Source organism: Stylophora pistillata, chromosome 5 (genome assembly GCF_964205215.1).
Source record: "Stylophora pistillata chromosome 5, jaStyPist1.2, whole genome shotgun sequence".
Lineage (NCBI taxonomy): Eukaryota > Metazoa > Cnidaria > Anthozoa > Scleractinia > Pocilloporidae > Stylophora > Stylophora pistillata.
Window position 1 is genome coordinate 3,519,061 of NC_142523.1, and position 15,111 is coordinate 3,534,171.

The window sequence follows — 15,111 nt, forward strand, 5'->3', positions numbered from 1 at the left end:
AATTGTGTGCACGCGTGTGTGGACTGGGTGTGAATGTTATTCAAAATGGCGGCGCTGATCTGTGCCTTAAAACCCTTCTTGCAATTTACCGCTAACAGCGCCGTTTTCCTGCAAGAAAAAGCGTCAAAATGTTAGAAACAATTAGTGAAAGAGCTAGTCGACCTATAAGTTGTCTGCACTATTTTTAGGTATTGCCAATGCAATTTATTGACACTTTCCAATCTAGGAGCTTGCGCGCTCATCGCGGTCTGACTAACGTGGAAACTGCGAAGTTCGAACGATGATTTAGCAATGTTGGCGAGCACTGTACTTAAGGCACTCAGGGTTCATCATCATCTGCGATCGACGAATACTTACATCAGGTCACAAAATTGTGGTTTGGGTGCGTTTTCTTTTAGTCCTGGTGTGGATGTCCAAAACGTACAATCACAAAATCTAAAATTCTTGACAGACAAGTGGATCCATCGCTTAAAGAGAGAAAGTGTGCCTGAAGCAGAATTATCGGTAAAATTCATCACAGAACATTTTCTTGGCAGGGAAAGAGCAGGGGTATGTTTGTAAAATGCTAGAACACATTTTAGTGAAACCTGTTTTAGTGGACCCTATTTTAGTTGTCCTTTTTAATTGGAGACTGTAAAGAGGGTGTGGTAAAGTGGCCTTGAATAAACACCCACCACTCCACCCACTCCTCCCCCACTCTCCCAACTCCTTCCACTCTCCCCTGCATAAACAGAATAAAAACTGAAGTGCACAAGAGGAGTTTTGATCAGCATCTTTTTACTTACAATCACTAAATTCAAGGTCCAATTGGTGCATGTGTACATCTTCATGTTTTGTTATTATTCATTGTTTTGTTGCCAAATAAACTTAATATTCTTTGAAAATGATATAAATTTCTCAAGCACCCAGCCAAAAATGCACACCTACCAAGAATAGGGCTGCACCCCCTCTCAAAGTCGAGGGGCCCTTAATGGAATAAATATGCCATGGTCATAAGAAAAGCATAAGATTGCGGTGTACTCTCACTGTTTTAATTCCCATTCTATCAGGTTTATGGTGTAAAAGAAAACAGCCAGAATTTAACAAGAGAGGAAGTCAAGAAAATTAATGAGCTGTGTCATCAGAGATTACATAGGTACTTATTATACTGTTAGGTGCTTGAAAATAAGGATTAAGGGGTAATGATTAGGTTGCCTTGGTTGAAACAACAGTTCTTATTGGTAAAAGTTGCAAGGAATTGTTTAATTTACCCTTAAAAAATGCAACAGGTTATAAAACGACCTAACCCTTTTGCAAGTAAGAATGACCCAGCATCCAATTTCTCCTTACGATATCACACCTGAATCAATCACTATGGTCACAAGAATAAATGTAACTTATTAGACATTTTGTTGAGAGGTATCACCGAGTACTTTTATGAGTTGTGCCATATTTTGACAAGCCCGTAGGGGTGAGTCAAAATACAAATAACGAGTAAAAATACTCGGTGGTACTACACACCAAAATGTCTAATAAGCTATTTATTATCCAACATGCCAAATTGTTATTTCAGTGTGGGCGAATTTTGCGGATATTTATTTACAGGGAGTGTGTGACAGAAGTATGCGAAGCGGAACGGAATTGGCACGTTGTCATGTTGCTGTTTCTATTTTCTTCTATAAATGAAGAAATTTCCTGGTCTTCTAGTTGTTTTTCTTCATTTGATTATTCTACTAATTAAACTTGTATCTATGTTTGTCAGCCATTCTGACTCTTCATTATTAGAAATATGATTCAAATTGTCCACCATTTTTTTTGTAACTTCAATCCAATTCTCTGCACCATGTGAGAAATTCAAACTGTTCTCTGGAGTACAAATACCGCAGTGTAGTTGGATAATAAAGGAAACAATCACCAATTAAAGAAGTTCTTGATTGTTAAACAAATTCTCCATGCAGCACCTTAGGAAATGTGTAGAGAACAGTATAAAGAGTCTGTATACTGATGTTAGGGTCCATTTAGGGGACTGACACCTGTTTGTCAGGGGTTTGTGACATCAGTTCCTCTGTGATTTTTACATCAACACAATCTGATTATATCTGAGACTTCAATCAGTTATTATGTATAAATGGTTGCTGTCACTGTCCTTAAATTTCTTTTATAAAGGCTTAATATATTTTTAATTGTATTTGTGTAGAGTTCCTGTTCAGTATATTATCGGCGAATGGGAATTCCGCCATTTGACGTTGGCAATGAAACCACCTGTTTTCATTCCAAGACCAGAGACTGAGGTGATGTGGATTTTCATAATTTCTTTCAGGCTTTGTACTAAAGATTTATTTATACACTTTGGTGTTTGTGTCTTAAGTTTTTAGATGAAGGGACCTTTGCATCATACAGCTCTTTCATCCACGAAACAGTAGCTTTTTTTTTAATACTTTCATTTCTAGAAGTTATGAGATAGGGAAGATGTTAAATAAGCATTAGGTAGGGAATAAGAATTGGAGCAGTTTTGATTGAACGTTGAAAAACCAAAACCAATTGAAAGTAATCGCAACAGCCAATTTGAACAATGGTTAATGTCACGATTAACCAATAAGAGCTGGAACTAAAACAGGCAGCCTGCTTAACCACCCCCTGGTTAGCTCAATGGGTAAGAGTGCTGGATTTTGTTGTGCGGGAGGTTGAGGATTCGAGCCCCGGCCAGACCAATACTCATGGTCTTAAAATAACTGAGGAGAATTTGTTACCTTTCTATAATATCAAGAAATGGATAGATATTCTGGTCTTCTCGGATAAGGATGAATAAACTGTAGGCCCCATCTCCTGCAGGGTTAGGGGTAGGAGATTTTAATTTCCCACACATGAGATTACTGTGTGATGGTTGTCCTCCCCTGGGGTGGGATGGGTGGGTTGGGGTTGGTTTAGGCGGGTGAACCTAGTAGGGGACTACGTGTCCTATTGTTCTCTTGTCTGCACACTGTATGAATCTTTAAATATAATACAATGCAATATAATAACCATTTAACTCTCATGAGTGACCAAGACAAAATTTCTCCTTACAACATCAGTGTGATATTAAGTAGATGAGTAATGAGAATAAAGAAAAATATTAGTCGGGAGTTTATTTGTTGATCCAATAACAAATTCCCTGAATTCAAATGAAAATAATTGTTTGGCTGACAGTAAGGAGAATTACCACAGAGATCGTGAGAGAGTGAAAGGTTTAACGGACATGAAAATGTGAGTGACCGAGTTGGGACTCATTGGCTTTAGTTGTGCATTTGATTGGTTGAGACTGGTTATTTTTAATCTATTGAGAATCTGATTGGTTGACAAAGTGGCCTGAGTTTTCTTGGCCAATCACGGAGCAATGTGAAGTAAAAACAAAGCAATTCAGGATCACTTTCAATACTCGACTGAAAACTGCTCTAAGGTTCAAATAAAAGGATGTTGGGTTTTTTTTTTTCCTATGAGAGATTCCCGTTCGTAAAGGTGAAGGTACACATGTCGTTTAGGTCAATTTAAGGAAGCATCTTGAGATAAGTTTCTAAGACAAAAGGTGAAAAATTTGGACAAGCTATGCGGCTTATCATATCTTGGCTAAAAACTGCGTTATTTATTGGTAAGTGTAAGATTGCTTAGTACCAGTATGTACAGTTTTTGGTTCTTCAATTTCCTGACTTATTGCTGCTGGCTAAAAAGGCTGCCATGTTTACAACCAGCAATGTTGATGCTAATGTCATTAATTAACTCTTTCCAATTTCAGGAACTAATTGATCTGGTGGCTGAACATCATGTTCAAGATGAAACTGGAGGTGATTCCTTTTCATTCTTGGAAATTGGCTGTGGAAGTGGAGCCATATGTTTGTCTTTATTGACTGAATTTTCTAAGGTAAAGTAAGCTAGCTATGAAATGGCCACTAGTGAAGATGTTGTCAGTCATTTAAAAGGAATTTCAGATCAAAATAAATTCAACCTAGTTCCAATTAAAATTATGATTGCAGTTCCCTTTGTTTAAAATGCTGTACCATGACTCTGAATCACAACATGCACCAAGTTGTTGCAGCTGTAACTTTTGAAGGCATTTCGTCTGATGACCGATTTAACATGCTTCCCATGAAGCAATTGTGTTTTGCTTGCTTTGTGTAACTTTGATGCCTAATATTGACTCGAATCTGTATTTTCTTTGTTTGTGATGCCAGACCACATGTGTAGCCATTGATAAGAATAAAGCTGCTGTAAATCTAACAAGGAATAATGCAAACAGGTAAGAAAAAGACTACGCGAAGTCCTTCCTTTTCGGCAAAGTCCTTCGCGAAAGTAAAAAAAAAAAAATCAAATGCTGAGAATATATGAAAGTCATATATTTGAACTACGGTTACAGAAACGCATATGAGGACGATCTTCGTAGTGAGGAGCACTGTTTAAGCAATAGTGAAATTAAGATCTGAAAAAAATTCAGGCCTGTAAGTAAAAAAAAAAATTTAACCGCCGCCTGGTTAGCTCAATTGGGAGAGCGCCGGACTGCTGTGCGGGAGGTCGAGTGTTCAATACCGGCCGGACCAACACTCAGGGTCTTAAAATTAACTGAGAAGAATATGCTTCCTTTCTTTAAAATCAAGAAATGGTTAGATATTCTAGTCTTCTCGGATAGGGACGAATAAATGGAGGTCCCGTCTCCTGCAGGGTTAGGGGCAGGAGACGTTAATTTCCCACGCACGAGATTACTGTGTGATGGATGTCCTCCCCTGGGGTGGGATGGGTGGGTAACAGGACCCCCGTTGATACCAGTGTTTACTACACTGAAGGGGCTATCCTGTATAAATATAGATGTCTGTCTGTCTGTCTGTCTGTCTGTCTGTCTGTGAGCGCGCCGAGCGGAACTCTGTAAGTGAGGTGCACGAGTTGTAGGTACCCTACATTTTTCGAGCACCTCACTCCAAGAGTTCTGCAGGGCGCGCTAAAATGAATCAAGTCTGATCGGAGAAGGGAAGCCAGAAACCGAGGGCTCAAGAACCTGGGCCTGTTTACATGGAGGTAAGATTGCATGTAAACGCGTTTCATTTTTCGACCACGACTAGGCGGATCATGTCACTCACATGGGGTCTTGGTTCTGCTCTTTATTTCAGATGCAATGTAAGTGACAGGATAGAACTGCTTCATGCCGATCTCCGTGAGTAGTTTTTCTCGAATCTAACTCCGATAGGAAAATTTGCCATCGCGTACCAGCCAAAGCGCGGGAAAACGTATCATTCCTTACGCCTGCTCTCAAGGCGGGAAAGTTTGTAACCGGTACCTTTTTTTAGGGAGGGAAAATTTGTCAACGTGTAACAGCTTATTGCGCTGTCAAACTTATTATTCTCCAGTAGTGTTGAAGGCTACCACCCATGTGGCATCTTAAAGTGCGGGAAAACTCTCTGTGTAACCGCTTAAATGAGCGGGTAAACTTGTCACGGGTAAACTTGTCACATCGTTTTAGCTTAGAGAGCGAGAGAACTTTGCGCCGTGTAGAAACACCTATCAGCACTAAATTGAGGGAAGCCTTGCAAATGATTATTCACTTCACTTGCGGGAAAGCTTACCGTCATGTATAGCCGATGCTCACTGTACACCTTTTCGCATTATTTGTCTGCCTTTCAGAATCCGTGCTACCGTTACTTGGGTCAAGAAAGTTTGATGCCATTATCAGCAACCCTCCTTATATTCCCGCAAAAGACATGGCTCTATTACAACCTGAAATTTCCAGGTTGGTCTATTTATACATTTGTGATTTTGGGTTAATGTTATTGGTCAGTGGCGATAAATGCGAATAAATAAGATCGACAACAAACACTCTTACACACACAAAGGAACAAAACAATATCGATTTGCTTTGTTTTTCTTTTTGTCAGATATGAAGATGAACATGCTCTATGCGGAGGACCTGATGGGTTGGATGTTATTAGAGACATTTTACGTATATCGCCGGTGCTACTAAAGCCTGGAAGACGTAGGTGAGTACCTGAGATTGTTGCTCAGTCATGTGATGTTATTCTAGGTTAGGTACTTTGATCTAGATTCAGACAAGCCCCAACGCGGAGTTTCACTGGGTTAATTTTTAACGGGAAGGCGATTAATCGTCACCTTTTACATAACTGTACCACGTTCGCCTACGATGCAGCTTGTTGTGCGTACGAAAAACAGTTTTGTGTACACTAATTTCTCGGCCTTAACTGCTGGGTTACTTTTTTCCTTAGGTATGGGCCTCCGCTCGCGAAAGTTTCTTTTATACCTTTCCCATTGCGTTAATGTTTCGGGGTATTTTTCTATTGTAGCTCGGTATGGTTAGAAGTTGACATTTCTCATCCTAAGTTGATCGATGAATGGATCAGTGGCAACGAACTTGGATTGAATTACTCTGCGACTTTCAATGACTTCACACGAAGGTTAGGCAGTAGTACGTGAAAAAGTCAGTAGTAAATTCTAAAATGAATTACAGTTTTTTGTTAGAGCCTTACAACTGATCTACAGTTAACTAGGTTATCACACCTGACCAGTCATAACGCAGATAGCTAAATAAGAACCAATCAGGATGCTAAGTGATGAAAAGAGCGGGAAAATGTGATACAGATAACTCAGTTAAGAACCAATCGGTGCGCTATGCGGTGACTTGCCGCCAGTGACAAGGGCGGGAAAACACGCAACCTAGATAACTTAGGAAACCATCGGGGCGCTAAGCGATAACAAGGGCGGGAAAACGCAGAACACAGGTAACTTGAGAACCAATCGGGGTACCAAGCGACGACCGTGAGTCGCCAGTAACAAGGGCGGGAAAAAGCGCAACATAGAAAATTCCCGCCGTTAGTGTGCAGCTGTAGAAGAAAGAGGAGCACTAAGGTGAGAAAAAGAGTGGATGAAGGGGGTGGGGGCAAGGACAGAAGCAAAGGTTTGGGAGGGGAGGGAGGGGTGCCAGTTCTGCGCCGGTACTGGGATTTTCTGGTTCAGCATCTGATTATAAACCCTTGCGATCGATGAATCATACATTAGACTGGGAAATAGGAATTTTTCTTTGTAATTGGCTTGTAAGTACAGTATCTGAAGATAGTCGAAGAGTATTGAAATCATTATTAGATTTCTGACTTAGAGGAAGCACTTTCGACGAGCGAACGCTTAACACTTCTTCGCAAAATGTGGTACCTTCGGTTTTAAAGGCAGGTGAAGGCTGGGTTTAACTGTTTAGACGCGGGGAAACTGGTGCCTAAGTAGAACTCAAGTCCTTGCAGGAGTCTGGGATTGAGAACGGCTGATAAACGATTGTGGACTCCAAACGGACTCCATACGAGCGAAACAATTTATTTAACTTGCAGTTTTAATTAATTTGTGTGTCGGTTAGTTTTTCTACTTTTATCATCTCTTGTTCTTTTTAGTGTCTATTGCTGCATGTTTTTATTATTTTTTGACTAGGTAATGACATTGGGGTAACTTCGAAAGGTCGTCGACGTTTAATTCAGCCTTTTCGCGCGTTATAATCAGTCCCGGTAAATTAACGGACCCGAAGCCATGTTTTAAAATCAAAACATAAAGGATAGAAAAGCAGGTTCTGGCACCCAAACCAGCCCATTTTGTTTTTTTAACTGCTAGTTATATTGTATGATTTTCAAAAATCTTGAAATCCCCATCTTGAATGAAAACAAAACAGCTTAACGAGCCTGTTAAGTTACCGGGGCCTTCCAGAAATGGGCCCTGCTTCGAAAAATATCAGTTCCGTAGAAAAACGCAAGAGGGCCGATGATAAACTCAGAAAAAAGAGACAAGAATGGCTAAAGATGAAGAAGGTTCAAAAGAATTTCCTGAGGAAAGCTCGAAAAATTATGGCTTAGTCTTTAGAAACTCTCATAGAAACATGATCAGTTTTGGTATAACAAAAACAAAGGTCAAGTTCGCTCTGTCTTGAAACAGTGAGTGGAGTGTTTTTCCTGCTCTGAATTTTGAAATTGTAGAAGAAATATCACAAGTGTAAAAGCTGTTCATCGAATTTCGAAACCCACACTTCTTCGAATTGCCTGCACCTGCTCTTTATGAGTTTGTTCGACTTGTAGTCAGCAAATAACACTTTTTTCCATTTCCAGGGTTTCCTCGCAGGCTGTAGTGCCTTAAGGCAAAACTACAAACTACAACACAACTTTTTCTTATCGTGAACATTTTGTGATAAATGTTGTCTCACGCACTAAAATAGTAAGATTTCTATCCCTGATGCACTGGGACGACATTCCGGAAGGATTACTATAATTTTACTTTATATTTCAGTTTTAAAGTCATTTTAAATGAGAGTGGTCAAAATCTTCCCGGGAGTCAAATTGGGAGTCCACTCTAGCACGCTGTATTCTACTGGGTCAAAGACCGCTAAACTAGAGTCGGTAGCCAGGAAGAAATATTATTTTTAGTGATTTTAATCCAACTGATTAAAAATTTATAAAGTGTGAGGAAGGAAGAAACGGGAGAGTATAAAGAGAAGTTAAAGCTTCCGGCCTTTAGATCTTCCTGTCTTTGTTATTTAAAATAATTTTAAATAGTCTAGAATGAGTCAGCTGAAAAAAGTATTCAAAAAAGTCATTTAAGAGGCGATTAATTAAACCTTTTTTTTGCCATTTAAGGTGTGAGGTCTAGTTAATTTGTCACCATGGGATGGTTTTCAGGTTGCAAACTTGTTCCCCGGGTGGAAAAAATCTATTAAAATTACAATTAAGAATGTAAAGTTTGGCTTGGCGTCCACATTAATGCAGAAAGTTGTGAAACGAAAACGGAACTTTTCGAAAAAGTTGTCATTGCGGAAAAAAATTAAGGACGCCAGCTTTTGTTAACTTCAGAAGGAACATTTAGGGTTTAAGTTTCCATCATTCAAAATCTAAGATTTTCAAAGGAAATAATGCAGCCCCGTGTCAGAGTTTGTCGGCTAGATACTCGCAAGGAGACAGCTTGCGTGTGAGTTTCCTTTGCACATACCCCTCGCGAGTTTCCTCGGTGAATCTCATTACGGTTCGAGCTCAAATTGAAATGAGATACATCGAGGAAACTCGCGAGGAGTACGCGCGAGGTAAACTCGCGAGTAAGCTCTCTCCTCGCGAGTATCTGGCCGACAAAATCTGACATCATAAAAGATGATAAAGCAAAACGGCCGTAGACAAGCTCTGAGTCATTATTTATCCGAGGAAGACGGAAACTGGTCTGCGTCCAACTGGCATCTCTCCAAAAGGCCAAACTCTTTTTGGGAAAAAAATTACAAATAGCAAAGCACTACAGAAACTGTAAACTACGTGAATAGTAAGCTGAAGAGCTTTTTAATCCTTGTATCATCTAAAAAAAAAAAAACAAGTCTCTAAACTCTCTCTTGAAGAACCTTTTGTTGATTTTTCATTACAGGCCAAGATTTTGTCATATTACCCGAAAATAACCAACTTTGTTACACGTCACATGTCAAGGCCAGTGGTTTATTCCGTGAATTGGGCTGTCGATGTTACTTTTGAAACGGAATGGATTGATGGAAAGAAAGAAGAGCTCACCCAGTCCAGCTTGATGTCTCATTAAAATTACGCTTATGAACGTCAAGAAAGAGCAAAACACGTCTTTGCAAGTATCGTACAAGGTAGACACGTGAAAAGTCAGACGTTGGTCATTCAATTTAGCACGTTCCGTAACAACCTTAGCATAAGTAAGCAAATTCTTCATACTGTTCTCTATACATTTCCTAAGGTGCTGACAAGGAGAATTTGTTTAACAATCAGGAGAACCATTTAGTCGGTGATCAGTACCTTTTTCTTGTGACCTTAACGTGTGATTCAGGAGTGATATTTAGTGGAGAAATTAGACGCTTGTCACTCTTCGGGATTAAGAGAAAAAAAAGCGCATTACGAGTGTGTTGCTGTTCCAAACCCCTCCCCCCCCCCCCCCAACCCGATGTTATCACCAGGCCTTGAGCTTTGAGCTAGGTCCGCCACTGATCATAACAACTAATCAGAACCAAGGAAAAAATTACAAGAATTCAATGAAAACTTGGAGTAAAAGGGGAGAATATTGTCTGAAGTACAGAAAACGCAACTTAACTCTTGATTGGTGTTACGTTTGAATCTGATTGGTTAGGACGATGACGTGCCTTCGTTAGACCAATCACAGAGCGAATTGGTTAGTTTCGAAACTCAATCGAAATAACTGTGGTTATCTTTTCCTAAGAGTGTAGCAGATGATGAGAGAAGAGTTTCCTGATATGACGCAGCGTTTCGTCTCGGTCGAGAGAGCCATATCAAATACCTGTCGGAATTTTCTAACATCACGCTCAAAGTCCCGTTCGAAAAGTTCGAGATGTTGTCAGTCAGAGCCTCTATCACAGAACGAATTTCCAACCGTACGTTCACAATTTACATTTATGTAATAATAATAATAATAATTATTAAAAAGAAAAATTAGTCGTCTTTTATTGGGTGTTCAGATACTCTGCGTCAAGAGTTAACAGGATATGTTGTTTCTTAAAGACGTTCCACTTAGCCCTTGGTAACCTAACATTCTCCGTACTGTTTTCTATATATTTTCTAAGGCGCCGATAAGGAGAATTAGATTAACATTCAAGAGTTTCATTTGTTGGCGACCATGCCTTTATTCTCTCTACCTTAGCGCTTGGTTTAACGGGGGTGGGGGTGGGGGGGTAGGGGGTGACACTAAAAGGAGAATCAGGCGCTGGTCACTGTACCAGGCACCCAAACCAGTCCTGTTTGTTTCTATAGCTGATAGTTTTATTGTATCATTAGCGCTTGGTTTTGCGGGGGTGGGGGGTGGGGGGTAGGGGGTGACACTAAAAGGAGAATCAGGCGCTGGTCACTGTACCAGGCACCCAAACCAGTCCTGTTTGTTTCTATAGCTGATAGTTTTATTGTATCATTAGCGCTTGGTTTTGCGGGGGTGGGGGGTGGGGGGTAGGGGGTGACACTAAAAGGAGAATCAGGCGCTGGTCACTGTACCAGGCACCCAAACCAGTCCTGTTTGTTTCTATAGCTGATAGTTTTATTGTATCATTTTCAAGACTTTTGAAATCCCCATCTTGAATGAAAGCAGAACAGCATTACGGGCCTGTTGAGTTGCCGGGACTTTCGAGAAACGGGTCCCTGGGCATGATGTCAGTATTTGGTGTAGAGAGGTGCAGTTTTTCAGCATTTCTTTTCCATAACTCACTCTTATCAGTTTATTGTGCTCCTGGCCAATGACTAAATTTCTCTGACCATGCCTCTCCTTTACTCTTTAAAGTTCTTTCAGAATATTAAGACGATGCCCCAGAAAGAGCGAACGGATCACGCTCGCGTTTCGCAGCGGGACCTCGGCCCAGCCCCTCTCGAAACTTTGTGCCCATAGTCACTCAATGGTTTAAAAGGATGCTGTAGGCCCTGGGAAGACTTTTAAGTCTTCCTAGGGTTAGTCTTCCCAGTCTTCCATTCCCTACTTAAAAGTATTGGAATGTTCTTTCTGATGCCCATGTGGTACAGTTGGACCAATCTAAACCGTTTACGCACCGGCTGAACAAAGAAAATTTAACTCGGGGTTCTTTTGTTGGCGGGTACCGTTCCTTTGGAAGAAAAGGAAAAGTCCATGTTAATGAAGGTCATTGACAGTTTATCGGTTATTTGCTATCGATCTAAGAAAAGAATCAGCGTTTCATCTACATCGAAGTTTTCGTTATTTTGCCGCGCAAGCCGCCAGGGAAGGCCTTGAAGCGTTAGGGGTGGAGTACGGAGTGGGTGAGGATGATTCGAGAGGGGGGGGGGGGGGAAGGAGTGTTAATGCAGTTAAAAATGTTCATGATACCGTTGAGATTCCAAATTCACGAGAGGTTTCAGACAAAAGGTTAGATTCAAGCGAATGACAATTAAGTCATTTTAAGGGAGGGGTGAATGAAGGTAGAATTTGTTGTTATTGAAGTCGGACAAATGCGGCGTGGCAAAAGAAAAACATTCCAGACAGGTCAATTGTAAACTTGACAACCCAAGGTTGTTTTTGTGCTTGTAATCTCGTTAGATAACTGTGGATAATTGAACAGCGCAACGCTGTTAGAAAGTAAGAAGATTTTCCTGTCTTAAATTTTCCCTGCTTCCCTGCTGACTGTATAGGTGTGACTTTCCTTTTATTAATGCGACCAGCTGGTCATGATGACGGAGAAAAACGGCGAAGAACTGGGAAAAATAAACGCTAAATTTACGTGAAAGCCGACCCTTAGTCTCCTGGAATCTGATGCACTCAACGAAGTCGTGATATGTGTTTTGTTGCGATAGGTGAAGAATTTCCAACGACGTTTTTTTTTTTTGCGCAGAAAACGGGAAGACTAAACGAAGAACCGTTAAAGGCGGGCGATTTCGAGTCCTTAAAATTATTTTTTTCACGTTTTGCTAAACTCTTAATGAACGCAAACGCAGTTGTTTACCATAAGCAATTTGCTGCTGGGAGAACTGATCCGTTGACATCCATTGGGATTAGGAAAGCGGCGAGTTACTTGCAGAGACCGTTGATTCCACACAGCACGAAGTCTGTGTAACCCGCGGTACTGTTGCTTTTTATATACCAAAGGTCACTAAGAGGTATGTTGTGTTTGCAAGTTCTTTCTCAGTGCAAAACCATTCATCATAGCTCATATATTGCAATCCCATCGCGATATTTCACATAACGTTTAGAGCTTAATGGGGAGAGGTCATCGAAATATAGTTTCCGTGGTTTTTATCAAATTGCTAACGACAAAGTTGTTTCAACTGAAATTTTCCAAAGCATTTTTCCCTCTGAGCGAGTATGGTGAATTAGTATTGTTTTGTGTATTAAAGAAATGTATTAACTGAAAGAAATTCACATCATTCGACGTACGACGGATGTGCAGTAATGTGGTTCATACAGAGAAGATTTGTTTGTTTCATCGAAGCTAGTTTTTACCAAATATCTGTTGTCACCTCGAGTTTTGCTCGTGATGTTGTTATTAAGTACTAATGTAGGCTTAGGCGGGTTGTAAGACAAAATTGTTTTTGTCTAAACCACTTCACACAGCGTGACCTGACATTCGTTGAAATGAATCGGTGAAATATCGAGTTGTTTCTCAGGGACAATATCAGCTTTTTTATTTGCCCTCTAAATTTAAGAAACATCATCAAGTTTATATGTTGTATTTGAACAGTAACAGTCCTTAACGTAATGTTGGCCCGCTATATTTTACATAATCAAAATATGTTTAGGTGCCACCGTGTTAAAAACGTTACCTTCGGAGCTGAGTAAGAAGACGGAAAGATGTTAAAATGTATTAAGAGTTGATACTCTTTTTGCCATTGCTTAGAATATTTTTATCAAGGAAGTCGAAGCAGTTCTGCAACGTTTGATATGTCTTCCGTTTTAAAAATTTCTTGTTATTGTGTCACTGACTGTTTAAATGCATAAAGGCGAATGCCTTCGGCCGTTTTGGCCACGAAACAGGCTTGATAATTACAGTGAATGTCGTTCTTCATGTTTTTTGTTCTATGTGTTCCGTTGCACATCGCCACATGTACTAATTCCAAGAGAAAAGAAGCAAGCATTTTCGAAAGATTTCGTGCTACAGTTAGCCTTTGCGTTCGTTTGATCAAGTTAATGCAAAGTACTTTGTATTCAGCGAAGGGCATTTATCTCTAAGAAATATGGTTTTCACGTTCAGTCAAATAAGAAGATCGAGCGATGGAATAAACTTAAAATTTGGCTAGAAATTTGTCTTCCTTTTTCGTGACGAAGCTAAGGAAGAACTTCATAAGGGAAGGAAGTAATTCGGGAAAAAGATATACAGGAACTTTAAAATAATTCGTGAGTTCTCGAGCATTAATTAGCGCAAACCTAGTTTTGCAGTTCAGAATCTACATCCTATAAAATATCGCCCCAAGTCCTCTAGAAATATCTCTGTGGGTCTTAAATTTAAAAAAAAAAGTTACGAAAAACTTCTCGTGCAAGCTGTTCTCCCGGGGGGCATTAGGCGGAAACATGGACTCTGCTAAGGTAATTCATGTCACTCACTCGAAAGCCTATTGTTTTTTAGGGAGAAAATACGACGTGAAACCACTTTTTTTAGTTTTTCATTCGAAAATGTCTCCAAATCTTAACGTCTTGAGATGTTTATTTGAATTTTTCTCGTCAATGTTGAGATCTGTATCCATGTTGCCTACTTTCAGCTATGGAAAAATTCAGGTTGTATATTCACCGATGAAGTCTTTGACTCAAAAGCTGCTATATATGTTTAATTCTTGTAAATGAGAAATATCTGACCCTAAAAAGCCTGAGTGCTTTTCTGAATTGACAGAGAGTGTGGGATGTGGAAATAATCTGCTAAGATTAGCATGCTGTAATGATATTTCGCCCGCGCAGTGTTTGATAGCTTTTGATGGCAAACACAGTTGATCATGCAAGCTTTTACCGATAAATATGCGACTTACGATGCTAGTTTGCCTTTACATTAACCGTAATAAAAAAACTTACTGCTTAGTAGTTGAGCATAAGTTGTTTTATTTAGAAAGTGTTGAACTTGCGAGGACGGATCCTTGTAATGTGTTGAGATGGAAGCTGTACGAGAGATTCTTACAAAAGCCTGCGTTGATCTCTGTGTGGTGTGCAAACGGACGTTTTAATATCTAAATTTAACAGCACTTTGTTTAAAGCTTTTAGTTGAATATTCTACTTTGCCACACAAGTAATCTATGTGACTTAAGTCGAAGCTAGTCTGCGTAGGACTTGGCGAAGTTTTGCAGAGATTTTTGCGTAATAGAGCTTCCGATCAAAGCTCAAGTTTTGACCGAGTATCTTCATTTTATCTCCAATATCAAAGTCTGCAACATAAGCTATATTGTCATAAGCTTCACGTTGTTCCATATTTAAGAGGTTATGAGCCTGAGTTCCTAAAACAGTATATTTTTTAGATGCGAAACAAGATACAAACTACATAAAACTACTATGTATCTAATACCGCAGTACAAAATATATGAACTTCATATATTTCATTGTAGCTCAAGATACAAACTTTTAAACATCATTGAACCTCAAACTATTCGTCTATAAGACGGAACAAATAGAAATCAATTTTCTGACTTGAAAATAAATATGACTTAAAAAAATGGT

The 15,111-nt window shown here is 39.7% G+C and overlaps 1 protein-coding gene across 3 annotated transcripts; it reads left to right on the plus strand.

The window, feature by feature from the left end:
• Window positions 1-20: 20 nt before the first annotated feature.
• Window positions 21-10,423, plus strand: LOC111335651 (MTRF1L release factor glutamine methyltransferase). Of its 3 annotated transcripts, none has more exons than XM_022941635.2 (10): window positions 21-549; window positions 1,050-1,135; window positions 2,177-2,270; window positions 3,749-3,874; window positions 4,185-4,249; window positions 5,112-5,155; window positions 5,623-5,728; window positions 5,874-5,975; window positions 6,297-6,407; window positions 7,108-8,610. In XM_022941635.2, the coding sequence occupies exons 1-10, from the start codon at window positions 292-294 to the stop codon at window positions 7,133-7,135; spliced, it is 1,020 nt and encodes a 339-aa protein (XP_022797370.1). In that variant the 5' UTR covers window positions 21-291; the 3' UTR covers window positions 7,136-8,610. The 3 variants fall into 3 exon arrangements, with proteins under 3 accessions (XP_022797370.1, XP_022797371.1, XP_022797369.1); XM_022941636.2 differs by having other exon boundaries at window positions 8,091-8,610; XM_022941634.2 differs by lacking the exon at window positions 7,108-8,610 and adding an exon at window positions 9,382-10,423 and having other exon boundaries at window positions 23-549.
• Window positions 10,424-15,111: the final 4,688 nt, after the last annotated feature.